The sequence below is a fragment of the Heterocephalus glaber genome, unplaced genomic scaffold (assembly GCF_053883595.1).
Source record: "Heterocephalus glaber isolate CG9 unplaced genomic scaffold, H.glaber_assembly_v1.0 deba00001532, whole genome shotgun sequence".
Taxonomy (NCBI): Eukaryota; Metazoa; Chordata; class Mammalia; order Rodentia; family Bathyergidae; genus Heterocephalus; species Heterocephalus glaber.
In genome coordinates, this window is record NW_028258330.1 from 9,438,430 (window position 1) to 9,458,257 (window position 19,828).

At 35.6% G+C, this 19,828-nt stretch overlaps 1 protein-coding gene across 3 annotated transcripts in view; it reads right to left on the reverse strand.

Moving 5' to 3' along the window:
- The window catches only part of Ndufaf5 (NADH:ubiquinone oxidoreductase complex assembly factor 5), a 41,339-nt gene that overhangs the window by 9,357 nt on the left and 12,154 nt on the right, over positions 1–19,828 (reverse strand). For all 3 annotated transcript variants that reach the window (XR_002393484.2, XM_004840835.3, XM_021255085.2), the window contains exons 6-8: positions 18,156–18,195; positions 15,220–15,417; positions 3–63 (exon numbers count right to left, since the gene is read on the reverse strand). Coding sequence is in view for 2 of the 3 variants with exons in the window: in XM_004840835.3 (XP_004840892.1) it covers positions 3–63; positions 15,220–15,417; positions 18,156–18,195 (299 nt within the window). In the remaining variant the exon portion in view is untranslated. The remainder of the gene's footprint in view (positions 1–2; positions 64–15,219; positions 15,418–18,155; positions 18,196–19,828) is intronic.

Here is a 19,828-nt window from a genome sequence, read left to right on the forward strand (position 1 = left end):
ACCTTGTAAATCTTCCATCAATTCAAACATTCCAGGATAGTTAACCTGAATTTCATCAGTGTCCTATTTGAAAAGAAAAAGGAATATTCAATTTGACATTCATAATAAAATCCAGATCTGAGAAGGGACTGTTGTGATTTCTCAGACAATCACTAATTATAAGAAAGAAATTTTGTCATATTCTTCACAGATACCATATGGTTTATGCTGGCTTTAAGAAGATCTCAGTTTGCTAAATAAATATTCTCCACTGTAAGAGAAATGTTCCTAACTCCATCAGTTGGTTCTAGTTCTATCCTTGGGAATATCAAAGAATCAACCTATTCTTTACAAACCATCACTTTTCCTCTCTAAATCTTTAAAAATTCTTCCAAGTCACTGTAATTTTGTTTTGATTTTTTCTGTGTGTGTGGGTGGAGAGAAGCTATTCTTATAGACAAAATTTATACACCCTGTATAACTACAATGTTTTAACTAGTTTTCCTGGATACAGTCAATATCAATTTTCCTTAAAATGCGGTAGCAAAATCAAGTCAAAGGCAGCATCTCCCAGATACTTCCACTTTGCAGCCAACAGCTTAACGAACAGGCATGTTGCTAACACACAAAGAGTTTATTTCCCTAATGAAATATTACACAATGCCTCACCCCTCTTTCTGCAGCTTAATGCTAGTTTAGTATCGGTAAAAGCGGCAGAAACCATTAATGTGCTCCCAAATATCCAGGTGTTGCTCAACAATGTCATTAAGGCTAATGAAATAAAGAATATCTCCCCAATGAAAAACCATAGCTGTTATAAAAAGAATGAGGTAAATAAATGTCTGAAGGAGATCTTCAAAGTATGTATGAAAAAGAAAGCAAAAAAGTACATACATTAAAAAAGCAAAAATGTATGTACATCATTGCCTATGTGTGTTCAGATGACTAATTGTATTCTGGGTTATGGTGAAAACTGTCTTCAGAAGTACAGGATACAGGAAACGTATTTTTAGGAGGGAAGGACAAGGTGTAATTAGTCGGAGGATTTTTCACTTTAGACCTTCCTCTCTCATTCCCTCTCCCTCTCCCTCTTCCTCTCTCTTTCACACACACACTTTATTCCTTCTTTTTCCCCTTAATATATGCATGGGTCAGGCTGTGTGTGTGCTGTTTAACAGAGACCATCTTTGGATAGTGGGTCACTACCCTTCTACACTTCTACATTTACATTAATAAAGTATTTAAAAAAGAGATCTAGACTGGTGGGTGGGACAGAGTGGAGAGAAGAAAGGAGCGATCCCAAGATCAAAAACAAATATTTTGAGCAAGAATCTGAAGAACTAAAGCCCACAGGGAGGGCTAACAGAAACTTCAATGAAGAAAGAGGTAGCAAGTAATGCTTTCTCCCTAATCCTGACTCACTGCGTGGGAAGGGCAGCCCAAACCTGCAGACCCATGGTGACTACTGGTGACCCCAGAGGCCTTCAGAAAAATGCACCAATGGAACAAAGCAATAGATGCAGAGAACTGCAGTGACTTGTGAGTTACTTGGGTTCAGATGTCCCCTAGGAGAGGGTGATTGGCCAATAGCCATCTTGGAGAGAGGCCAACTAAGCTTGGAACTCAGAGCAACTATGGGCTGGCTCCATCAGAGTGAGGCAAAACTGAATTCAAGTTGGCAGGAGGTCAAGGAGCCCAGTTCAACCCAGCAAGGAGCCAAGTTCAAGTCAGCAGGAGGCACACAGAGTGTTGAAGGTTAAACAAATTGGGTTACAGCCTCACAACCAGAAAAACAGCCTGAACTTCAGTAGAATTAAAGGAGCAGGCTTGCTGGGATTATTCACTACCCCATTGTAAATCTATAGCTGGCATGCTGGGATTAATCAACTTGGATCTGGGCTCTCTGCCAATTTTGCCTACCAGTAACAGCACAGATGCACTTTGCAGGGGACATTTTTTTTTTTCTTCTTTTATTTTCCTTTTTGTTTTGTTTTTTCTTGATTTTTTCTTGTTTTTATATGAAAATGAACATTGTTGCTAGTTTTTGTACTGTTCTGCTTTTGTTTATATTTCTTGCTTCATTCTTTCCCTCCTGTCTTCTTTACCAGCTTTCCAAAGTTTGCAAAATCTTCCTTTGTCCTCCAGTCTTGCTTCTAATCTCTTCCTCTTCTTCTATTTCTCTATTTTTCCCCAAACCCCTTTTAAATTTTCTGATCTGAGGGTGAAATCACCATATTGAGGGCATATTTACTGTATACAATTTTCTGGTTTATTTTGCTATATAACCACGAATATAGTTCAAACAGTTAAAGGTAGCAAATTAATAGTTACCATAGTTTGTCATTTTCTAGGCTGTTAGCTGCTGCTGATTTGTTACTGCTGATTGTAGTACTTTAAACAGGGTGACATAATTGTTCTAATCAGTTCTTCCTGGTGTGCCAAGACTGAGACTGCATAAGGGTCATAAATAATACTATAGGCCAGTCCCAAAGAACCAGGGCCAAATAGGCAGCAACTTCTTATCTCCAATAAATTGAAGGGGTAGGATCTTCCAACAGACTCAAAACCCAAAAAACCAACTACACTTGGAAGACATCTCTTAAGAAGTAGTCATTTCCTAAGGGTTCTAAATACTAGCAATAACGCTACTCGCTATAAGCATTTGCAAGCATCAACTGAAGAATTAAACTGAAAAAAAAAAAAAAGAAAAATGAGAAGACACTTAAACAAGATGCAACCCCAGACTTCTACCTCACCAAAGGCAAACCCCAGGGGCAATGAAATGGAACAATTCAAAAGCCACCCACCTGGACTCTCTGAAGTGGTACCAGCAGAAGTAACAAAGCAGATGAATGAGGCTCTAGAAAAATCAAATCAGAAATAATTTCTCAGATAACTACAGAGATGGTAACCATAACAAAAAGACTTGGTTAGTGAGTCTAGAAAAGATACAGATTAAAAAATAGAAGAGCTTAGGAAAACGATGGAAACCTTTAAATCCAACACTGAAAAGAAATGGAATCCATGAAAGATTCACAGATATCCAGGAGATTAAAAATTCCATTGAAAACAGGGAGGTGTGGAGGAGTTGAAGAGAGGGCAGGGGAATGAGGAAAAAATAAGAACCAAGACAGATTATGTAAAGGTATAAATTTCCAAAGATGAATGTCAATATACTCTATACTTAAAATGTACCAATAAAATTAATAATAAAAAAATTCCATTGAAAGTATACTCAGCAGAATAAGCCAATATGAGGACAGAATACCAGATATAGAATACAAGATTGCTGTTAGTGATCATGAAAAGAAAGATTTCTTAAAAATAGCAAGAGACCAAGAAAAATCAATCCAACAGCTGCTAGATGATACAAAGAAGAACAACATAAGATTGATTGGATTCAATAAAAAACTAGAAGATAGGATAAAGGACATAAAAACCCTATTCACAGAAGTAATGGCAGAAAACTTCCCAAGCATGCAAAATGAATCTGACATGCAGATAAGTGAAGCATATAGAACTCCAATTAGCCATGATCAAAAAAAAAAAATCTACACCAATGCATATAATAATCAAGGTTCTGGAAATTCAACACAAGAACAGAATATTAAAAGCTGTTAGAGAAAAGAAACAAATCACTTACAATGGAAAGCCCATCAGAATCACAGTAGACTTCTCAATATAAACCCTGAAGTCAAGGAAGGCTTGGAGTGAACTATTTCAACCCCTAGAAGAAAACAACCTCCACCCCAGATTGATGTACCTTGCAAAACTATCTTTCAAAATTGATGGAGAAATAAGATACTACAATGACAAAGAGCACCTGAAGAAATTCATGACCATCAAGCCAGCACTCCAAAATGTTCTGAAAGACATTCTAGAAAGAGATTACAAGGACTGTAACTCCATGAACCCTAACACAATGAATCCACCAGGCAAGGTAAGCAATTAAACTGAAAGGGAAAAAAGAGGGAACCACCAACAGGAAAATAACATGATAAGAATAAGTAGATAAATAACAGTAATAATCATCAATGTAAATGGTTTCAATTCACCAATCAAAACAAACAGACATGATTCTTCATGGATCAAGAAGCAAGACTGAACAATAGGCTACGTACAAAAAACACATTTAATTCAAAAATAAATTAACAGACTGAAAGTCAAAGGATGGAAAACAATACTCCATGTGACAGGAACCAGGAAAAAAGCAGGGATAGTTTTTTTATTTGCAGACAAAGTGGATTTCAAGCCAAGACTGATTAAAAGAGACAAACAAGGTCACTACATCCTTGTAAATGGAACAATCCAAGAGGAAGAGATAACAATCATAAATATATATGCACCAAATGCTAGTGCACTTAACTATATAAAACAAATATTAACAGACATGAAAAATCAAATAAGCACTAATAAAATTCTAATAGGGGAGCTCAATACCCCATGTCATAAACAGACAAATCAACTGAATAAATCAACAAAGAAATACCAGAACTAAACCATTATTGAACAAATGGATTATACATCATGACAAAGCAGGCTTCATCATAGGGATGCAGGGATGGTTCAACATACACAAATCAATAAATGTAATACACCATATTAACAGAACCCAGGACAAAAGCATATGATCATCTCAATAGATGGAGAAAAAGAGCTTGACAAAGACCAACCCCCAATCTTGATAAAAACCTTATAGAAAACTGGAATAGATAAAAACCTTATAGAAAACTGAATAGAATATCTTTATCTCCATCTAATAAAAGGCATCTATGACACACCAACAGCCAACATCATATTAAATAGACAAAAATTGAAAATGTTCACTCTAAAATCAGGAACAAAACAAACATGTCCATTATCACCACTCTTATTCAATACAGTTCTGGAAACACTAGCCAGAGCAATTAGAGAAGAGAAAGAGATAAAAGGAATAAGGATAGGAAGGGAATAAGTTAAAGCATCATTATTTACAGATGACATGATACTCTACATAGAAGACCCCAAAGACTCCACCAAAAGACTTCTAGATTTAATAACCAAATCCAGTACCATAGCTGGATACAAATTCAACACTCAAAAATCGATAGCATTCCTGTACACAAATGAAAAACTCACTGAGAAAGAAATTAGGGAAACAATACCTTTCACAATAGCATCATCGAAAAAAATGAAATACCTAGGAATCAATCTACCCAAGAAGTAGAGGAACTTTACATTGAAAACTACAGAATTCTGAAAAAGGAGATCGAAGAGAGTATCAGATAATAGAAAGATATCACCTGTTCTTGGGTACGATGAACCAATATAGTGAAAATGGTCACACTCTCAAAATTGTTATACAGATTTAAAGCAATCCTGATCAAAATACCAACAGCATATCTCACAGAATTAGAGAAAACAATCCTAAAATTTATTTGGAGCCAGAAGAGACCTAGAATAACAAAAGTAATTCCAGGCAACAAAGGCAAGGCAGGGGGGCATTACAATCCCTTATTTAAAATTATACCACAAAGCTACTGTGATAAAAACAGCATGGTCCTGGCAAAAAAAAAACAAAAAAAAACAGACCCAAGAATCAATGAAACAGATTAGAAGATGCAGAAAAAACTCCAAATACACTCAGCCACCTTATCCTTGACAAAGGAGCCAAACACATTCACTGGAAGAAAGAAAGTCTCTTTAATAAATGGTGCTAGAAAAACTGGCTTTCCACATGCCAAAGATTAAAACTTGACCCATATCTTTCACTATGTACTAAACGTAAATGGATCAAAAATCTAAATATTAAAACAGGAACACTAAGTCTACTGCAAGATAAAATAGGTAGAATTCTTGAAGACACTGGTATGGGCAAAGACTTTATGAACAAAACCCTGACTGCACAGCAAATACTCAAAAATCAACAACTAGGATCTCATCTTATTAAAAAGCTTTGGCATAGCAAAAGAAACTACCAACAGCATGAATAGAAAACTCCACAGAATGGGTAAAATTTTTTCCAGCTGTTCCTCAGACAAAGGACTAACATCTAGAATATATAAAGAACTCAAAAAAATCAGACCCCTCAAATTTAAAGCCCCAATCCAAAAATGGGCATCTGAAATGAATAGATACTTCTCAGATGAAGAAGTACACATGGTGAATAAATATATGAAAAAAATGTTCAACATCACTGGTCCTTTGAGAGATACTAATTAAAATAATGCTGAGATTCCATCTCACTCCAGAAAGAATGGCTATTAACAAGAAATCAACCAATAACAAATGCTGGCAGGGCTGTAGGGGAAAAAGGAACCCTTCTCCACTGTTAGTAGGAGTGTACACTGTGGAAATCAGTGTGGAGATTCCTCAAAAAATTAAAACTAGTGGTTTCATTCAATCCAGCTATTCCCATTCATGGTATCTTCCCAGAAGAATTAAAAACATCATACCACAGCAATATATGCATACCCATGTTTATAGTAGTACACTTTGTAATAGCTAAATCTTGGAAACAGCTCAAATGCCCATCAACCAATGAATGGATAGACTTTTTTTTATACAATGGAGTACTACTCTGCTATAAAGAAGGATAAGCTTGAGGCATTTCTAGCTAAATGGATGCACCTTGAAACTATACAAGAGTAAAATAAATCAGACACACATGTTTAAATATCGCATTATTTCTCTAGTGTGAGAAACTGAAGGTGTAAATAAGGACCAAAATAAACAAAAGATGTTGTGAAATGGGAAGAAGATATTCAATTGAGAAGGGGAACAAGGGAGGGGGGAGGGGAAAGGAAAGAAGAGACAAGGAAAAAATGGCATTAAAGCTTTTGTAAACAAAGAGGGGTAGAAGAGGTGAAGGGAAGGGAGGGGAATGGGAAAAAAAGAAGATGTATCATGTACAGGTACAAATTCCCAAATTGAATGTTATCATTATGTGTATCTAAAATGTATCAATTTAAAACAAATTTCCTTACAAGCTGATATTTAGCCATTAAGTAATATCCTTTGTAAACAATCTTCAATAAAATTATCTCCTCAATCAAAAGAATATCAAAATAGTTTTGTAAAAAAAAAATAGCTTTGTCAAAGGCCTTATTCACATTAAGATGAGATATATTCTGCAGCCTTCTCTAAAAGTACCTTTATTCTAAAAGTAAATGAACTTTATTTAGAATGCTAGCTAGCTCTGAAAATAATTTACTAAGAGGATTGATCATGTAAATGTAAAAACTACATGACATTTTTACTTGATTTCATTTTTAAAATAAAAATTAATTGCAGTATAAAAATAATGTCTAAGGTATGCAACATAAACGTATATTATGTTTTTTGGTTATTTTTTTTGGATGAGAATTTTTAGAAAATTAATTAGGACACAAGCTTAATACAGCACTTCAGATAAAATATGTATATTTCAAAGGATAAATTTAATGAGTCAAAGAACAAATTCTTATAGCTTTATTATTACCATAGAAATCCTAATTGTACGAGTCATGAAAAAGACTATGTTAACATTTTTGCATTGTATTAATGTCTGGGTCATTCAGATCATTTTTGGAGAACATGGGAGGTATTCTGAATTAAGATTTCTCAGTTAACACAAATACAGGTTTTTAAATGCTATAATGTAAGGTTAAACATTTTGATTAGAAATCTAACATAGTTACTTTATAACCATGGGAAACTATGTGTGGTCAATACAATTTACTTTTGTTTTGGTAACTAAAGATAAAAGTCCCAACTTTTTCCTAATGGACAATTGTGGAGTCCCTCAGTATTGGTTCCCATACACCCTTCCATGTCAACCCACCCCTCTGCAGCCTCCTAGACTTTTTAGAGGCATTCTACTCCCAGAGATTCTCTATTCAATTTTATTACAAGTTTGTAAGAGCAATATGGGAGGTAATCTTTTTAAAATTTTTGAGACAGGGTCTAACAGTGCAGTTTTAAGCTGGCCTCGAACTCATAGCAATCTTCCTATCTCAGCCTCCTGAGGGTTAGGATTACAGGAGGGAGCCAATATGCCCAGTGGGAGGTAACTTTTAAGAGAGTAGACAGTAATCTTTTCCATGGAAATGAAATAAATATTAGATTAAAACTTTAAATCAGTGGTTTCTTGTCTGCTTCCAGTCATATTAGATCTCTCAAGATCTGATGACTGGATGCAAACTACAGGCACACATTCCTCTAGAGATGAACAACAAAACACCCATTTTGCAAACAGCATCGCAGTGTTATTGAGCTCTCTTCCAAAGCCTATAAATTTAATATAGGGTAAGGGGGGCGCAGGAGAGAGAGGTACCAAACCGCCAGAAGCCCCGCCCCATCCAGCCCTTGCCAAGCACGCCAGTGGAGACCAGCCAGAAAGTGAGGACCCCTTACACCACTGGCCATGCCCACAACAGCAATCTACTTACCATGCGGGCGCCTGCAGGAACTACACCCCTCCTCTGGCCTCTTGGCTGTACTACTATCTGGTTCCACGCTACAAAGACACATGGGGCACCAGACCACCATAATGGGTAAGTTGGAGGGATCATCACCTCCCATCAGAAACTGGACTATCTTCAGGGGAAGGGCAGCTGGAACCTGCAGTACAACCTTACAGAATTCAACCCTACAGAAGAACAGGGAGCTCAACTTGGGACTTGCAGCCAGAAATCTGCCTGACTTTCATGGGTCTGTGAATGGCTTGCTGAGACTTCCTGACTTCTATCTGCACACTGCTGCCCACGCTGTCTATTGTGACAACAGAGACATACCCTGAAGGAGGCCTTTCATTTTCATTTTTATTTCCCAAATTATTATTATTGGGGGTTTCTTTGCTCTTATTTTTATTTTTTTTCTACTCTTTTCACATTTTTATTTTTCTCTTTTTTTTTCTTTCTGTTCTCCTTCTTTTCTCTCTCTCGCACACGCACTCTCTTGCTGTCCCACAATGTTCTTTATCTCCCTTTTTTGTTCCTGTTCTGGCCCTAATTCGGATTTCTTCTTTATTTTATTGTCTTCTTCCTTCTCTCGCCTGTGTCCTCTGACCTCATAATAAAACTGTTCACAGAAGTAACAGTGGAAAACTTCCCAGACAGAGGTAGAGAATTTGACATACAGACAAGTGAGGCATACAGAACTCCAACTAGCCACGATCAAAAAAAATCTACACCTAGACATATAATAGTCAAGATCCCAGAAACCCAACAGAAGAAGAAAATCCTACAAGCAATTAGAGAAAAGAAACAAATCACCTACAAAGCAAAGCCCATCAGAAGCACAGCAGACTTCTCAACACAAATCCTCAAGTTAAGAAGAGCTTGGAGTGAAGTATTTGAAGCCCTAAAAGAAAATAACTTTCAACCTTAACTGTTGTATCCTGCAAAATTATCTTTCAAAATTGATAGGGAAATTATACACTTCCACAACAAAGAACACCTAAGAAATTTCACGAACACCAAACCAGCACTCCAAACAATTCTAAACAATATCCTAGAAAAAGACAATATGAGGCCCAACAGAGTGAAGCCACCAGGAAAGGCAAGAAACTAAAGGGATAGGGGGAAAAATAAGAAATAAAAGAGCCAACAAAAGTAAAACATCATGACAAGGATGAGTCAATATCTATCAATTGTAACCATCAATGCTAATGGCCTCAATTCACCAATCAAAAGAAACTGACTGGCAGAATGGATTAAGAAGGAAAATCCAACAATATGCTGTATACAAGAAACACACCTAACTCAAAAAGAAATTCATAGACTGAAAGTAAAAGAATGGAAGACAGTTCTCCATGCCACAGGAACCCAGAAAAAAGCAGGGGTAGCAATCTTATTTGCAGTCAAAGTAGATTTCAAATCAAAACTAATTAAGAGAGACAAAGATGGTCACTACATCCTTGTGAAGGGAACAATCCAAGAGGAAGAGATGACAATCCTAAATACATACACACCAAATACGAATGCCTCCAACTACACAAAACCAATAGTGGACATGTAAAACCAAATAAGAACTAATACAATTGTAGTGGGGGACCTCAATACCCCACTATCACAAATAGACAGATCATCTACAAAAAAATTAACAATGAAATTCTAGAACTGAACCAAGCTATTGAATAAATGCACTTAATAGATGTTTACAGTGTTCCACCCCACAAAATCAGAATACACATTCTTTTTGGCTGCACATGAGTCATTCTGTAAAACAGACCACATGCTAGCTCATAGGATATGTCTAAGTAAATGTAAAAGAACTGAAGTTACCCTCTGTATATTATCAGACCACACTGCAATAAAATTAGAGATCAATAACATAAGAAACTGCAAAACCTCCACAAACACATAGAAACTGAATAACACTCTCCTGAACAAACAATGGGTCACAGAGGAAATTAAAGGAGAAATTAGACAGTTTTTACAAGTAAATGATAATGCCAGTAAAACATACAGGAATCTATGGGACACAATGAAAGCAGTTCTACATGGGAAATTCATAACAGTCAATGTCCATATTAGGAACATAGAGAACTCAAATAAATAACCTAATGCAGAACCTCAAGCTCCTAGAAAAAGAAGAGCATAACAAACCCAAAGCTCGTACAAGAGAGGAAATTATAAAGATCAGAGCAGAAATCAATGCCATGGAAACTAAGAGAACGATACAAAAAAATCAATGAATCAAAGAGTTGGTTTTTTGAAAGAATAAATAAACTTGATAAACCTTTAGCCATCCTTATCAAAAAAAGAAAAGAAAAGGCTCAAATCCATGCAATTAAGAATGAAAAAGATGAAGTCACCCAGAACATCATTAATACCTATATCGAGAACTTGTACTCTAATAAAATGGAAAACATGGAAGAAATGGACAGATTCCTAGATACATATGAATTGCCAAAGTTAAATGAAGAAGATACAGAAATTCTAAATACTCCAATTGCAATGAGTGAAATTGAAAATGTAATAAAAAATTTACCAACAAAGAAAAGCTCAGGTCCTGATGGCTTCACTACTGAATTCTACAAGACATTTAAAGAAGAACTATAGCCATTACTCTTTAAATTCATCAAGGAAATTGAAAGGAAAGTAATACTTCCAAATTCATTCCTGGAAGCAAGTGTGACTTTGATTCCAAAACCAGGGAAAGACCCAACCAAAAAAGAGAACTAAAGGCCAATCCCCCCAATGAACACAGATGCAAAAATCCTCAACAAGATATTGGCAAACAGGATACAGAGGGTCATCAAGAAGATCATACACCCTGACCAAGTCAGATTTATCCCAGGGATGCAAGGATGGTTCAACATTTGTAAATCAATAAATGTAATACACTATATTAACAGAGCCAAGGACAAAAACCATAGATCATCTCAATAGATGCAGAAAAAGCATTCAACAAAAACCAACACCCATTCATGATAAAAACCCTACATTAAATTGGAATAGAAGGTCTTTATCTCAGCCTGATTAAGGCTATCTATGAAAAACCAACAGCCAACATCATACTAAATGGTCAAAAACTGAAAACTTTCACACTAAAACCAGGAACAAGACAAGGATGCCCACTATCACCACTTCTTTTCAATATAGTTCTAGAAACATTAGCCACAGCAATTAGAAAAGAGAAAGAAATAAAAGCAATAAAGATAGGAAAGGAAGAAGTTAAACTGTCATTATTTGCTGATGATATGATACTTTACATAGAAGACCCAAAAAACTCCACCAAAAGACTTCTAGACATAATTGACAGATTCAGTAGACTAGCTGGATTCAAGGTCAAGACTCTAAAAACAATAACCTTCATATATATACATATATATGTATATATATGTATATATACACACACACACAAATAAGAGACTCACTGAGAGAAAAATTAGGAAAACAATTCCTTTTACAATAGCATCCAAAAAAATGAAATATCTAGGAATCAATCTAACAAAGTAGCAAAAGACCTCTACACTGAAAACTACAGCACTCTGAAAAAAGAGATTGAAGAGGATATAAGAAAATGGAAAGACATCCCTTGCTCCTGGGTAGGAAGAACCAATATAGTGAAAATGGTCATGCTTCCAGAACTACTATATAGATTCAATGCAATGCTGATTGAAATTTCAACAATATACTTCACAGAACTAGAGAAAACAATCCAAAAATTCATTTGGAACCAGAAGACACCTAGAATAGCAAAAGCAATTCCAGGCAACAGAGATATGGCTGGGGATATTACAATCCCCAACTTGAAACTATTACTACAAAGCTACTGTGATAAAAACAGCATGGTACTGGCAAAAGAACAGACCTGAGGATGAGAATAGATTAGAAGATGCAGAAACAACTCCAGACATACTTGCCCACCTCATCTTTGACAAAGGTGCCAACCACCATCATTAGGGGAAGATAGCTTATTTAATAAATGGTGTTGGAAAAACTGGATTTCAACCTCCCAAAGATTAAAACTAGACCCATACCTATCAACATGCACTAAACTAAGATCGAAGTGGATTAAAGATCTAAATATTAAAACAGAAATAGTAAACTTGCTGGAAGATAAGTTAGGTAGAACTCTTGAAGATACTGGCATAGGAAAAGACTTTATGAACAAAACCTCAGTAGCACAGGAACTAGCACATAGAATCAACAACTGGGATCTCATCTTATTAAAAAACTTTTGCACTGCAACAGAAACCACCAACAGAGCTAGGAGACAACCTACAATGTGGGAAAAAATTTTAGCAGCTGTACCTCAGACAAAGGACTACTATCTAGAATATATAAAGAACTGAAAAAAATCAGACCTCCCCAAATTCAAAGACCCAATTCAAAAATGCGCATCTGAAATGAACAGACATTTCTCAAACAAAGAAGTAAAAGCAACAAATAAACATATGAAAAAATGTTCAACATCACTGGTCATTCGAGAGATGCAGATGAAAACAACACTGAGATTCCACCTCACCCCAGAAAGAATGGCTGCTATCAAGAAATCAACCAATAACAAATGCTGGCGGGGGAGTGGGGAGAAAGGAGCCCTTCTCCATTGTTGGTGGGAGTGCAGGCTGGTGCAACCACTGTGGAAATCAGTATGGAGATAACTCAAAGAACTAGGACTAGAGGTCCCATTTGACCCAGCTCTTCCCCTGCTGGGTATCTTCCCAAAAGAATTAAAAGAATCATACCACAGTGATATATGTGCACCCATGTTTATAGCGACAAAGTTTGTAATAGCTAAAGCTTGGAAACAGCCCAAGTGCCATCAACTGGAAACTGGATAAAGAAAAAAAAAAAAGAATATAGGGTAGGAATTTCTGCCTATTTTGCTCATTATTATACCCAAAGTACTTAGGACAGTGACTACCACATCGGAAGTGCTCATCTCTCAATTTGTTGCCAGACTGAATAAATAAATGACATGGAATAGAAGTATATTGGCAAACAACTGGAACAAATGTAAATGTTATTTAGAGGGAAATAGTTTAAAAAAAAAAGGTATAATCATATGTTTATCTTTCGTGGTCATTTTGACTTTGGGGAATAACCAGCAATTGCTATGTGCCAGATCCAGTGAATAAGGTGGATGAGGCCACACCATAATGTTTCTACAAGCCTGCCTTTTTTGTTGCATGGCACATGCCAATAGCATTCACCGTAATTTTTTAACACACTTCATAAAGACACTCATGAAAAAAGACTTCTAGAACTACTTCAGAAAGTGCTAAAAGCTATGAGATAAGTGTGTTCAAAGTAAGGGGGAGGATTTTAAGGGGGATTAATGGCAATGTGTCTTATTGTAATAAAATTTTATTTAAACACACCATATTGTCTGATCGGCCTTATAGATAGTAAAGTAGTTATTTGTTCAAAAGTTTAGAACAGTATACACCAAACCAGTCATAATAGCTACTTCTAGTACAGCAGTTCTTGAAGTATGGTTGTTAAGTCTTGGGATCCCCAGGACCCTTTTGGAGGTCCATGAAGTCAAAATTATTTCCATGATATTAAGATGTTATTTCTCTTTTTTACCTCTTACTTCATAGAGAATAGTTTTTCAGAAGCTACATGACATAGTATATATACGACAATAGATCTGAATGCAGAAACAGATACAAGAATCTACTCCTCTTTCATTAAGGTATACATTGAAGAAATTTGTAAAAATGTGATATGATGATGTTCTCTCAATTTTTACTTTTGGAAAATATAGTTCCTTTTCTTAAAAAATAGATTACCTTAATAAATAAATGGTAAATACTGTTAGTTTTAAATGAATTAATGAATACTAAAACAAATTGAGTTAAATTTCTAATATTTAAGTCCAATAATAAACAAAAGTCCTTTAAGGTCCTCAATAATTTTTAAGTGACTAGAGGGATTCTAAGACTAAAATTTTGAGAAATGCTGCCTCCAAAAGAGAGCTAAGATTTTAGGGATTAAGGAGGAACAATAGGCTTTCACTTTATCTGAATAGTTTAACATTTATAACCAAAATATATTTGTGTATTAGTCACATAATTAAAAACATACTAAAAAGAAATTCTTTAATTTACAATGGCCTATATAGAAAATGTTAGTTTTCTTTACAAAGCAGAATACTCATATAAAGTATTTTGTGACTTTCAGCCATTCAATATCTCAGAAAAGTGTTTTTCCTGTCTCAAGCCATTTAGAAGTTTATAAAAGGTCAACCCTAGACACAGGTTAGAAACTTGTAGGATTGTCTTCAATTTCTAGCCTGGTCTTCCAGCCAATTGTTTCTTTCCTTTCCTGGGGGCCTCTTTTAACATTAGGGGTTCTGCTGGTTTACAGTCCTTGCTATCTATCAAGAAAAGAAAGGTATGACAATCTATTTTTCAGTTGGTTAATTTTTTGAAACATACACTAAATCATCTGAAATAGCTATTTTAATTTTAAGCCTAGCATCTCTAATTATACAACAAGCAGCTTTCTTTATCAAAAAAACTCCAACTTCTTTTAATTAGGTTTAGAGATGTTTCTAGGACTAAGGGGTGTGGAAAATCATAGTTAAGTCTAGTCAGTCACCACTGAAGAGACTAACAAGCCCTTTAGAATGACTCTGCTATTACAGAGAGGTAGAAAAGGGCAATTATTATCTCTCTAAATGACTCCCTCTGGGAAGCCTACTCCTGGAAGGTGTTAGAGGAGGACAGGGAAAGAGAAAGGCAGGACCATGCATTCTCTTTAAAATGAAAAGATGTTTCTGAACTGTGCAATTAATGGATTACTTGATTGTCTTGATAGTTACCACAGTCAGTGTATTAAAGCCAGCTCTCCCAAGTAGATGTCCTAGGTCACTGACAGCAGTAAAAGGAGAAATGTGTGGAGAAAATCCTCCTTCTCTTTCCGTTTCTGCTAACTGTAATGAACACCGAAGTTCATACAGTGTGTCGCCTCCAAACATTGCACCAACAAATACTCCATCTGGTTTTAAAACATAATGAATCTGTAATAAATAAAACAAAACTATTCAAAATTTTATATTTAAAAATGTGAAAAGAACAGTGTTTAAATCAATATTTTATGACTATTTTGCCAAATCAATAATGAGATAACTTAATAAATAAATCACATCTAACATGACCAGAAATCTAAGTCACTGCTGTATGATACAGTTATAGATACATATTTTGTAATAATATTAACATCTATAAGACTATGGTCCATGTATTCAAATTTTAGAATAGGTACAACTTTTATATTCAGAAAAATGCTGAATGAAAAAAATTTAAGTGGGATAGACTGCAGAATCACCATCTTCCCTGTGTCTGCATCTACTCAAATGTCAGTATGTTAAAAACTCCCATCAAGAAATGGAGTTATGTCCCCTCTTTTTGAATATGGCCTGGTCTCTTGACCTAATTTGGACAAAAGAATGTGGTAGAACTGATACCATGTCAGCTTCAAGTCTAGTTCTCAAGTGGCCTTGGATGCTTCCACCTGCTCTCCTGGAGCACTGCCCAGCCACCAGGTTGTGAACATGTCTGAGCTCACCAGGTGGAGGATGAGAGATGTGTGGAGCAGAGATCAAACAGCTGTCCCAGGTGAGGCCAACCTAACCAACCAGCTCCCTATCTGGCAGCTGATTATAGACCCTTGAGTAAGCCAAGCCAAATCCAGAAGAATTTCCTAACTAAATCCAGCCTAAATTGCTAGCTTACAAGATAGTGAGCCAAATAAACAGTGTGTCAAGCTACTAAATTGGGTTAGCCTATTACGCAGAAACTAATTTATAGAAAAATTATCATATTCACAACATTAATCCATTAACACTTAACAGATTAGTTTTCTTTAAAGAGAAGGTTTTTTTAGCTTTAAAACATAAACACCAAATTACTGGCCAGACTGAATTACACAATCACAAATGTTTGCTCAGTGATTCTCTTCCAGGCATGTTCATCTTTTGACTTGCTTGAGGCACATGAATGAAGAGGAATTATCTTGGGCCATATATGAAAAATACAGTTAATGTATATAAGTAATCAAACTTCCTTCTTAAAATATTTGTTGTTATAACATTAATAAAAAAAGGAAGAAAAGTGGCCTGCAGGCTACAGATTAGTGCTAAGATATGTAATTAGTTTAGACTATTTTCAACAACAAGGACAAGAGTAGAATTCTGAAGTTAACCAGAACTCAAATAACGGTAAAGCAATTAGAAAGCACTACATAAGCAAAACAAAACAAAATTTTTGGTTTCTTCCATTATGCTTCTTTAATGTTACTTCCTCTACTACCACACTCTACCTAAGATTTAATCCTCAGGTCTCTTTGGTCTCTCTCCATCTCACAGGGCTTACAAACTATAATTTCACAAGGATGGCTTTCCAATCTCTATCTTCAGCCTGGACATCTTCATAGAATTCTACACTCACCTTCAACTGCTATTTTCATGGACATTTGTTTCTTGGCACCTCATTATCCTATATCCACACAAACAAAACACTTACTATCAAACCAACTTCTTTTTGCAATTGCTCTACTTTGGTTAATTCTCATTTTCTATTACCTATCTAATCGTTACTATTTTCTCCCTACTTTTACTGATCATTCCCTCAGGCATCCTGATTTAAAACATTAAGGTGAGTTTTGATTCTCCCTTTGATCTTTACAGTTAAGAAGCCAGCATATTGTTCATTAATCCTTTGCAGAATCCTAGAAACCTCTCCAATCCTTTTAACTCCTACCATTGCCACCTAGATTGAGTTTTTTTAAACCTGGACTACTGAAACAATTTCCCTTAAACTTAACCAACTTCTCCACCATCAGTTTTCTGAGAAACAAAATGAAGATTATCTTGCAGGGTTATTTAATCCACCCATAAAATAGAACACAGCTCTATTTTACAATACCAGGAAATGGTATTTTCCTAGCTATCCTGACAACAAGCCTTTCAGTCACATCACTTCTCTCTTCAAGTTCTCCAGCAGCTCTGAATTGCATAATGAATAAACTCCAAAGACCTGAACCTAGCACCCAAGTCCTCCTGTATGCGGTCCTAATACACCTCATCTCCCAGCATGCTAGTAACTCTCCTAACAGGTTTTCTTTTGATCTCACCTTTGGCTGAGGCTCTTGTACCTCCCCACCCATGCTGTGATTGGGCATTCCTGGAATGCTGTGCATCCTGCATCCAAATCTCATCTACCCTCTAAAGCTCTGCTCAAGTACTGTAAATCCTTCCTCTGAAAGCTTTCCTAAGCAACTCTAAGTCACAGTGATCTCTTTCCTTCCCTTGAACACGAGCTTTTTACTTACCCCTTTCTGATTCATTGATGAGTATCAATGAACAAGTACAGAATGGTACCCTCTAAGTATAAGGCACAGGAAAGATACAAATATAAATAGATTCTTATCCACAAAAAGTTTATAGGCAGTTAAGTAAAAGAAGGAATCCCACACAGAAAATGTCTTTATAACACCCATATTATTGTGAGTAGTTACTAAGCTTTTCATAAATATTCAAAACTTATCTCCACAACAGATGTTAAAATTCTCAGTCACCTAATATACAAATTTGTATACCAAAGCCACCAAGTGTAGCTAGCCCACAGAAGATATGTACTTGATTTGATTCCATTCTCCAACTGTCAGACCTATGAGTAAAGTCTGTGAAAACAGAAACATCTATACATTGCTATTAATGAATAAAATATAGAATAGAATGAATATAATTTTTCTCACCTGTTCTAGTGCTCTAGGAAGGTCATTAACCCAGTGCAAACTAAAATACAGAAACACAGTATTTGTTTTAGCTCAATTAATATAATTATCACATATAATAAGCCACAAAAGGTATTAATCTAAAACTCTGAAATTACATGTCAAAATTCACCAACTTCACAATTCTGAAATAAACATTCCTTCTGTCACACTACAAAATTGCCCCATGTCAGTACAACATTCTGCTTAACTAAAACACCCAATGTAATTATTCTTCTTCACTTAAAGTCACCCATACTTGGCATTTCATCCAAACAGTGGTACTCTGAGAACTTATCTGAAAGAAAGTGCTAAAATAAGTACTTGATGACTCGTTCAAAGAAGTTCAATTACACAATTAAGCCAGAGGGCCGGGAATTTAGCTCAGTGGTTTTGCCGCCTGCTGCGCAAGCGCAAGGACCTGAGTTCAATCACCGGTACCAAAAAAAAACAACAAACAATTAAGCCAGAAAAACATAGTATTCTAAAGTACTATTTTCCTACGAAAAAAAAAGATCATCAGCAGACATAAAATTATCCAAAGGTAAATGGTATCATTCATCAAAAGCTTAACTTAGTGAATTTTGTTTTTAAGATTTATGTGTGTAGTAGTTTTGGGTTAACAGCAAAATGGAGAGGTAGATACAGAGACTTTTCCATATACCTCCATCCTTACATATGCACAGCCTCCATTACCAACATTCCTCACCAGAATGGCATATTTGTTATAACTGATGAACCTATACTCATACATCACACACCATTATCACCCAATATCCATAGTTTATATTAGGGTTCATTCTTGGTGTTATACATTCTATAGGTGCAGACAAATGTATGACATGTATCACTATCAAGAGCGTGATACAGAACACATTCAGTGCTCTAAAAATCTGGCCTCTGCCTATTTATTTCTCCCTCCCCAATAATCTCTGGCAACCACTGATCATTTTTAATGTCTCCACAGTTCTGCCTTTTCCAGAATGTTATTTACATTTGGAATCATACAGTGTGTAGCCTTTTTAGATTAGCTTCTTTCACTTAGTAATTTGTATTTCAGTTTCCTGAATGTCTTGTCTTTTCAAGGCCTGGCAGCTTCTTAATGCACAAATATTCACTGTCTGGGTATATAACACTTTAGCCATTCACCTACTGAAGGACATCTTACTTGCTTCCAAGTTTTGGTTAATTACTAATAGAACAACTATAGGCATTGTATGCAAGTTTTGTGTAGATATCAGTTTTCATTTCTTTTTTTTCAGTTTTCATTTCTTTGAGTAAATATTTTAGAGCATGATTTTTGAGTCATATGGTAAAAGTATTTTTACATTTGTAGGAAATCACCAAGTTGTCTTCCAAAGTGCCTATACCATTTTGCATTTCAACCAGCAATGAATGAGCGTTCCTGTTGTTCCACATCCTTGCCAGCATTTGTTGTTGTCAGTGCTCTCGATTTTGGCCATTCTGATAGGTGTATAGTATATCCAACATTTTTAAAGATGAGAAAAATAAAAGCCAGAGTTCTCTATACTTATTAAGAAACTTCTTGAATTTCCACTGACTCTATTTACTTTTCCCCTGATTATGGTCATGCATGAAGGCAAGAACCATATTCTCAGTCTCTCTCAGCCATTCTTTCCTGATAAGAGTTGGTA